This window comes from Rhipicephalus sanguineus, chromosome 5 (assembly GCF_013339695.2).
Source record: "Rhipicephalus sanguineus isolate Rsan-2018 chromosome 5, BIME_Rsan_1.4, whole genome shotgun sequence".
Lineage (NCBI taxonomy): Eukaryota > Metazoa > Arthropoda > Arachnida > Ixodida > Ixodidae > Rhipicephalus > Rhipicephalus sanguineus.
In genome coordinates this window covers 24,235,342-24,244,922 of record NC_051180.1, presented here as the reverse complement: position 1 = coordinate 24,244,922, position 9,581 = coordinate 24,235,342, and the positions used below count along the sequence as shown (strand labels likewise).

General features: G+C 45.5%; 1 protein-coding gene across 1 annotated transcript in view; it reads left to right on the top strand.

The window, feature by feature from the left end:
- The first annotated feature begins 4,466 nt into the window (after positions 1 to 4,466).
- The window catches only part of LOC119393786 (uncharacterized), a 57,490-nt gene continuing 52,375 nt past the window's right edge, over positions 4,467 to 9,581 (top strand). The window contains exons 1-3 of the mRNA XM_049415877.1: positions 4,467 to 4,785; positions 6,891 to 6,933; positions 7,279 to 7,418. Coding sequence (XP_049271834.1) covers positions 4,541 to 4,785; positions 6,891 to 6,933; positions 7,279 to 7,418 — 428 coding nt within the window. The 5' untranslated portion in view covers positions 4,467 to 4,540. The remainder of the gene's footprint in view (positions 4,786 to 6,890; positions 6,934 to 7,278; positions 7,419 to 9,581) is intronic.

Sequence of the window (9,581 nt, the reverse complement as noted above, 5' to 3'; positions counted from 1 at the left end):
AAGAACTACGGTGATGTGGAGAGGCAGAAAGGCTTAAAGGTCAGAGTCCGCAACAGTGATATTATTCCAACCTCGAACCCACCTCCGCCTCCAACTTGTATACCATAGAGCAGGCGTCTTAAACACGCGGCCCGCGGGCCGCATGCGCCCCCGGGCCCACACATGATTGTCTCCATCCCACTTTTTTCTTCTTACTAAGTATGTTCGTGGGCTACCCATGCATGACCGGTCTAAAGCATTGTTTTCGTGAGGTACCCCATGTGGTCACCACGTGTTGAAACATAGCCATGAAACAAAAACTATTTCAGAAAGGACGTCCAGATTTTAGTCCTTTATGCGATCGGTATCGAAATGTGCTAATCGTGGTGCCGAAATCTCCTTCAGAAATGACCCCCATAAGAGATATGGGAAAGGATTTCTTTCGAATGGCAGAGTTTGCTGACAATCTGGGCGAAAACCCCCTCCCCCCCCCCCCCCCCCCCGCCCCCGCCATGCTCCTGCCTTCTTCCCTGTCCCGGCCCTTGCGGAACTAGATTGCGTGACGGCGGCCTGCTGGCTGAGGTGAGCTTGAGACCCCTAACATAGAGAATATCACACAGACAAAGGGTATTGTTATCTTCCTCGATCTTTATGTAATATACGCGTGTTTTTCAATCAGCCCCATGAATTTTCACCGCTTTGCATCGCCTCTTCTATGTGTGTATAAAATGAATCCCCTCATTGTTGTTTTTTTTTCAGCACCGCAGCTTCTAGATAACTCAATACTCGTATAAACATTGTACAAACAGTGCATGAGTCCACCTCCTTCAGACTTCTTAGGCGCCAAACTGAGAACGCTCGATTAGATTAGGAGTAATAAGATTATTTTCCTCGAAATATCAGCTTAGAGCTCCCTTTGTTACGTGTGAACATACGTGCTTGAGTGTAATGCTCGTTTTAACGCAAGCGTGGGCATCGGGCGCCCACTACAGAATCACGCTTCTGGCCAGCAGTTCGGCTCGCTTCTGGCCTAACACGATAACTCCAGAACCTCTCCCGTTACGGTCGAATGTAAAGTTTTTGGAATCTCGAAGGACGCTGCTGACGGCGTATGGTTCTTTCACCTCACATAGAGCGGCGATTTCGCTTAATCTAATTAGAACGATCTTCCCCTTCACCTTCCTTATCACGATCTTTTCCTTTTCTTTATTTTCAATGAAACCGCCGGGAAAGAAAATGTATGTAAAGCAACGTAAACTTTATGGTTAGAAGTTACGAGGCTCAGGGCTGCAACGCTACGCTTCAATCAGCGGAACAGTCGACCGTTCCAGAGAACTAATCCGGTTAAGTCTCCGTGGCATCAGCGCGGGCGCTACCTCAGAAGGCGCCCCGAAATCCCGCGCACCTCGTTGTTGCCAGACCCGGCACATTGTGATGCGCAAGCTATAGCCTCGAACGCAGTAAGCAATCTCCTTTCTCGTTTCTGTCTTTGAAAAAGTAAAACAATGTGTTCTCAGAAACCTGCTGCACATGTAACTCTTTCTCCACAAGTGTAGCAGTGAGTGCGCTTACAGGATTAAAGAAACCTCTCGGAAGCAAGGCGCGAAATCAGCGCATATATACGGAACAAGTGGTACTGAAGACCTCGAAAAATAAATGCCACTCGTAAAGTTTGTGTGTATTGGTAAGCCACTTGCGGACTGTCATAGAGCGTCTCCTAGGCATTATTCACTAATCCCTCGTTGCGCTTCTCTGAGTGGTCCGGGCGTGGATTACATACCTTCATGAAATCCTCAACATGCACGGGCGTTTTTTCATTTCGCATCCGTCATAACGCGGCTTCCGTGGGCGGCAATCGAACCCGCACCCGCGAGCTTAGCAGTGCGACACTTTAGCTGCTAAGCCACCACAGTGGGCGACCATACTAAGGAAGAGACAGCCATTCAATAACTCCTACGTGTATGGCTAAATTTGGGACGCGAAGGAATGGGAGCGAACCCATAACCTCATAAAAAAAAGCACGTATTATACGTTAAACCATGAACCGGGTGCTACAACCATCTGTACATGTTCCCGACCCATTCGCTGCGTTCCAATTCACTATATATCTACCCCTGTTACTAAAGTGCGACCGCAAGCAATTACTTTTGCTCCTTTCGTATCTATACACCGTTAAAAAAATAACTATAGTAAGACATGGTGGTCGGTGAACAAAAACAGCGTTGATAGAAATTAGCCGTGACGCTTTCTGCCGATTGCACAAAATCTTACTTGTCTTCTCTTTTACGACGCACACGGGAAATTCAAACCAGCCTTTTCCCGTCACTTTTCTTTTTTCCCCTAATTAAAAAATACAGCATAGTCAGTCTCGCTTGTTGCACCGAATGAACTCCATTAATCAACTCAGATAATGCGTAGATCAATATATAATGTCCTAATCTTGCTAGTTCTTAAATGCAAACACTGCAGCCCATTTCGTGGCTTCATCGTTCGCTGAAACAATCTCTTGCCGGCAACATTTTCGTTGCGCAGTGCAGATCAATGTCACAACGCCTAATTGTGTGCGCAGTACACTCGGAACGCAAAATGAAACGAACCATGTACATGCATATCAGATTAAGAGCGCTACCGAAGAGTTTCCATGCAAACTTATCGAAGCCTGTGTCAGCGCGAAAGGCCGAAACGCAATCGATCCTACCCGCTCGACCAATCGGAGTGTGCGCGGAAGCCTACAGCTTCTGTTGCGCTACATCAGCACTCATCAAGTTTTCAACGCTCTATCACGTTCTGTTGACCGATGGTCCAACAGACTCCTCCACATCCGCTCGTTTTCATCTGGAGTATTTACATTACATTGCGAGATCAATACAGAGTTAAGTACGCTCTATAATGCAGATGTACATGAGACGTGTTTTCTTTTCATATTTTATTTCTTTGTATACCTACGAGAGACTAACGATTTCGTTTTGTAACGAATGGGCTCGACCCACATATCCACTCTCAAATCTTGAACGCCATAACGAGCTGTGTGCCCTCGATAATCGAGCCTTGGTCGAGCTCTGAAGCGAGGATCGCGCGAACCTTCTTAGGTAAGTCATATAAACATTTTAGATGGTTTCAGTTGCACAGTTTCTATCAGGCTACCTGATACCTTTGGCATAAAGTTCTTTGCCCAACTGCCGGTTTTGGCATGGTTGATGGCTGCTGTCTGCTGCTCTCGGTCGATACGTTTCTTTTACATAATGATACCAGGATCTTTCATGATCGGCCAATGCCAGGCATAGTGTAAATGGTCAACTGATATGGTGCAAAGCTCCATGGTCTTAGGCAGCAACGAATGCATACCTAAGCGCGTACATAAGCTCGTACAGTCGGCGCCAAACGTTTAGGGACCACTAGGTCGGCGAAAACTGAATTCCCAAGCGATTCGCGACTGTATTCAGTCGAATTTCACAGTACATGTTGTTAGCGCATTTTAGCACAGGCCGGAAATCTAAATTGAAGGCTTCCTGCCCAAGCAGCGGGAATATACAGCTTTTTCTTGTGTCTCTTTGTCTCTAAACTTTTGGCGTTGACTGTGCGTAAACACGGCATCTCTGATGCTTCATTGTCAATTTATCGACCTCATTTTGTTCTCATCCTCCAGTTTACTTTGCATCCGTCATGTCAGTACAACGTCTAAGGTGTTAAGCTGCAAATGTCGAGGACGCGGGTTCGATTGCCGGCCTCGGAGGCCGCGTTTTGATGGAGGCCAAAATGCAAAAAAAAACACCTGTGTACTTATTGTACTTTGACGAACCCAAAGTGCTCAAAAATTAATCTGGTATCCCTCAATGCACGACGTACCTCAGTCATATCGTAATTTCGGACATAAAGACCTTTTTTTTTTCTTGTCATACAGTTGTCGTTGCTAAGTTGCCCTTTACGTTGTCATTGCCCCATCATCAGGTCGTAATCATTCTCTTGACATTATTCGATCGCCATTACCATGCCGTAGTTGTAACGCAGTCATCCATGTCATTCCGTCTTCATACAGTCATCATCATAGCGTCGTCGTCACGCGCACCTCATACACGTTGTTTTACCGCCACCTTAATGCCGGCCTGGTCGTTTCATGATTGTTATTCGGGCTTCGTCGTTGGATAGCATGCTCCTGAGTAGTTGGTTTGTCCACAGTACTTACTTGTACTGCAATAAAATTAACTTTACAAAACGAGTCATGTGTGTTAAATTGGCTTCTCCAAAGTGCAATAACGTTCTGTCATGAAGCTAGCTTTAGAGTAAAAATTAGAATAATATGCTCAATGCAACACATTGCAGGAAACCTATAACTATACGCAACGTATATTTAGTTACTGTTTTGCTGTACGTAAGTTATAAGAGAGAGAGAAAGGTAGAGGAAATGCAGGGATGTTAACCAGGAATATACTCCGGTGTGCTGCCTTGTACTTGGGAAGGAGAAACGGGGTCCTATTGTCATGACTCTGTATTGTCGTTACACTCTGTCTTCTCCTCTCTCCTTCTTTCGTCCGTTATAAAAATTCTAAAACTGCTGTGACCTATGACACAGAACTGGTCAAGAGCCTGCGAAGGGTCCAACTCGGTGAGCCGGCCGCCAAGGATGGCCGGATTTTGGCGCGTCGCTTCCAAGGCATTTGTGTGGATTGCGTGCACGGCTGGCTTTCTATACCAGGCGTCCGATGTGCTTCAGCTGTACATCAAGCACGCCTTCACCGTGACCGTGTACAAGGAACACGGTTCGCGCCAGATCCGCTTCCCCGCCGTCACCATCTGCACCGAGAAATGGTGGACACGTAACTTCCTGTGATTCCTATCGTGGCCTCCGCGATCGTCCGCATCGTGATATAACGTAGACCAAGGGTCTCAAACATGTGGCCCGCACATCTCTGTCTTCGTCCTATATCTTTTTTTATCTTCTTAATAAGTGTATTTATCAGCTACACAGACATCATTGCTCTCAAGCATTTTTTTTTTTTTCGTGAGGCATCCTATGCGGTCGCTATGTATTGAAACATAACAGTGAAACAAAAGCTCTATATTTAACTATCGGCGTCCAGAGATTAGTCATTCTGGAGGGTATCGATATGTTGTTGGAAGTCAAATGCACTTCAGAAATTACCCATATGATTCATCGTCCATATGATATGGGGAATGGGATGAGGAAGTCAGCCATATGATATGGGAAATGCCGCCTTCCAAGTGCTAAAGTTAGCAGACATTTTGTACAAACTACTTCACTGTCACTATCCGGGTCCTAGCGAGATTTGTAGCGAAGCTTATTGGAACCCTGAAGTGGGTCGTCCTCTTCGGCCCCTTCTAGTGGGTTGCCCTCTTCGGACAGAGCGCAGCTCACGCAGAGTCGGCCCCGCCTTGACTGTCGCTGTCGTTCATCTTCGCCGAGTGTCCGCCAGTAAACATCTTTATAATTTGGTGGAGGTGAATTTAATTTCGTGACTGCGGCCCACTAGCTGAAGTGAGTTTGAGAACCCTGCAGTCGCAGAGGCCACATTCGTATGGGCGATACTGCTGCCACCGCTGCCACTGCAATTTCACTGGCATCTTCAGCATAGTGTGTACCAAGGTGCTTTTTAAAACAATTTTTGGAGTGTTATCTCTCCCATCGCCTTACCGGCTAAAGTGGAATCAGCGCTTGCCCACCCTTCATCCCGGAAACATGCTCTTTTCGGGTGGTGCCCGCTTAGAGATAAAGCTGCATGAGAATTGAAACTCGTGCTAGTTGGTACGGATTCGTCATGATTTAAGCAGCGCACTGAGGAACGAGGACAGAGGTGTGGTGCACCTTCTTTTATCTGTCCTCGTCCCTCAGTGCGCTGCTTAAATCATGATGAAGATAAAGCTGTTGCGCTCTGTTGAAGTAAATGCTACGTTAATCCTAAAATAAGAGATCGTTGTTTCCGACGAAAGTAGCATATCGGGATGAGTACAGATTACTTGATTTCCACACACACACACACACACACACACACACACACACACACACACACACACACACTGAGCAGTATTAGAAAAAATAGGCATATTAAACTGGTTGGGCGTGGGAGGATAACTCCTTTTTTTTTTTTTGTCGCTGAATACTGACGTTTTATTCTGCCCCTACTAAGATGGCGGCCACGGCTGTTATCTAAGAATGGGTACTGCTTCGCTCTTGAGGCATAATTTCCAGTCTAGCACTTTGTTAAAACCTCCTTAGTGTGTACTGAAAGCCTAATCAAGGATGCTCCTCTGTCCTCGTTATTCGCGTTTCATATTTAGAGCACAGAAAAACTACTTGAAAACGGTGAATTATGCTTTGCACTTGCAGACTTCAAGAGAGCATGTGGCAAACCGCTGCTGCAGAATCTCTAAAGGTGGAGGAAGGTTCGTTAAGGAAAAAACTGTCGCCCATCTACAGTACCACGAAACTAAGGAGCAAAACTAAATACGGGTTTTCGCAGAGAAAAGATTTGCAGCTGAAAACAATTTCTTCCTGGTCCGGTGATTGAGCCTACACCAGTGCCTTTCTGGGACAATTTCTCTACCACCTGGGTTTCTCAAAAGCCTAGTCTCTCAAAAAGTTACGGAAAATTCATCGACAAGAAGTAGCATAGGAACAATGAATATGGCAAATCAGTTCAACGAAATCTCTCAGAGTTAAAAAAGACTCGTAAAAAATATGCTGTTATTATCATGGCAATCTCTTTATTTTATGCATGTACAACATCAAGCTACTAGCAAGTGTAATTAAGCGGCCGTGATGTCATTGCAGGTCGTTGTTGCGTTTCCCTTACGTCGACTGACTGGTTCCTTAATTTAATCTCCCACCAATGAAACAACGACTGGGCTCTTGCTGTAGTGCTGAATATTTTTGTTCTGATCATGTTAAAATGCAGGTCTAAGCGAGACGTTCTCTGCGAAAACGACTCTCTCTGTCAGGTGAGTACAGTCGCCCGAGCAGTAACTGCGAACTTTGATTAAAGGGGCGTGGTTACGAGCGCTATCTCAGTAAACATCAGCAGACGGCTTGTATACTCTTGTTCGTGCTGTGCTGTCACCGCTTACTTCGTACTGAGACGAGAGAACCACTTCGCTACTTGGAGCTGTCGTGATCCCTTAAAGCAGCGTTTTCTAGAGTTACGCGAGGTCGGATCCAATAGAGTTAGCTGTCAGCCTTACTTCGTATAACTTTACGATTTGTTGCTATCGCATTCGTCGCTCCGCCCTTGCGGCGAAACCAACTTTGTTTTCTTCTTTTTTTTTTTTTGATCCTCGCAAATACAGGACCCGACTGACATCCTGGCTGAGCGGCTACTCTTCGACCCTGGCCTCCGCAGCGCGGCTGCCTACACTCCCAGCGAACTGTTCAACTGCCGCATGCGCGCGCAGGACGACAAGTGCGCCGCGTTTTCCTGTATCTCTATGTACGTACGTTTTTTGTTGTTGTTTTTTTTTGTTATTCCGTGACACGCAATCAAAGAACTGGATTCACAGTTACGTGGCATTCGCTGTAGTCTGCACTCGGTTATTCTCTCGCTTCAATTGCTGCATCGATGATGCTCTACGCCTGACCTTCTCTCATTCTTTTGCCTTGTCTGGATCATTCTTAGCTTTCGAATGCAAACAATCTCAACTGCACTGACTTCCGCGCAGTTGCTTTAGATTTCAGCTCCCGTTCAGGTTTGTACCGTTCAGGTTTGTAACAGAGTAGATGGATGAGCGTCGCATTCTACTGTCCAATTAATTCTAACGTATACGCTGCGGCCCACTAGTGACAAACAACGCAAGAAGGTACTGACACAATACCAAATAGGTAATGGAGGATGGAACTGTACGTGCCAAGAATTTCGAGCATTTCGACATGTGGCCACAGTCAGTCACGTGGTTTCCCTGCCCTGCAAGGTCGAAAAAATAAAGTGGTTCGGCTGAAAATGAGACCAGCTACTGATAGAACAGCGAAGCATGTAATACTAAAATATCTGATACGTTGTATTCTTTTAATTTTTTACGGTGATTACGTTGTACAGCCGCCTGCGAACCCAATGTCACATTATGAGGTCGTCTATGGAAACTTATAGTAAAAAAAAGAAACGAAAAGAAGGCGGCGAAGAACCGCAAGCAGACCAGTTCTATTTAAGCCGCTTGTAATAATTGAGTCGTAATGATTGAAAAATGAACGGTCCGGCCAGCGATTGCTTCGTGAGCGTCGTACACGAACAAAATCAAACACCTTTTTACTAGATCATCAAAAGTTTATGTATTGTTACAGGCACCTAAAGAAGGCGCATACTTTTCGTTTGCCGTCTTTCACGCGTGTATTCTCTGGCGGAAGTCAGGTTGAAAGCGCTTAGAGTTGAGTTTAGCCATCTGAAAATATTTACCGCTCTCCTAAAATTACGTCGCAAGATTGTTCCCGCATTCCGGTCCTATCTAAATGCGGCCAAACCGAGATTCAAACATATACGCTTCCGTGCGTGACAACGCTACGCCACAGCGATTGGATTCGATTCAATGGGTTTGAAAACATTGCGCAAAAAGAAAGGGGGAAGCGACGAAAGCGCACACCTAAATCATTTTACGTTGCTTTGAGAGCCGACTCATTCAATAAAAATACGAGCACAGCACGACGCCGTGCCTTCGCGCTCTGAGCCAGAAATATTTTTCAATGACGACGTCGTCGCTTTGCGCCCCGCTGCTTCAGCGTCACCGCCAAACGCGCGTTGTTTAGACTTTTCCTTTTTTTTTTAATTTCGACTCTCCGTAACATGGGAAAACGGCCCACCTCGGTGTTTCCGAATTCCAGAGAAAATGCGCTTCGCCGACTCTGTAAAACTGCAATCGAAAATGCCGCGAAAACGAACTGTAAGCGAGGAATACGGTTCAGTACCGTGGAGCTTGTTGTTCAGCGTAGTTCCTGTTTATTTGTCACCAGCTGTCCGTGGTCGTGGCATGTGGAGTAGGGGAGGGTTTATTCTAAAAACAGCATTGAATTAACGTTCCTTTAGTCGCTGACGTTTCTATGTAGAAGTACATATTCTTTCTTTCTTTCTTTTTTGCAAACGAAGCGCATAGCAACACGGCGCCATTTTCCCCGCTGTATTTTGTGCCTGTTTACACAACTTCGCTTTTTTTTGTAGTTTCTACGCTTGACTTCGTGTAGCTTGTCCAAAACAAGGAGCAACTAACAAATGCGTTTGTGTACTTTTATGCCACTCGCTCAATAAACGAGCGAAAGAATAGCGGAAGCTTTTAACTACTCAAAGTTAGGGAGAGTTTGTTGCCTTTTTTTTTTTTTATGAGGGCAACCAAGTCATTCAGGACATCCTGTGATTGCCATTACATGTTTGGCTTTGCGAGGGGAAATGTTCTTGGCAGCAACAAAAAAGATTAAACGGTTGTTTCCGCTTTCTTTTCTTGTCAATGCTTCCGCAATTTCGCCGTCTGCTAAATGACGCGGAAGTATGCTCCATATAAGTGTGCGCCTTGGTCACTTTTTTTGAATGACTCTTTATTATGCGCTTGCTTTAGTTTGGAGAAAGATTTGGAAAATCGCTGTGTGCATTCAATGGCAATATCGTAGCATTTCA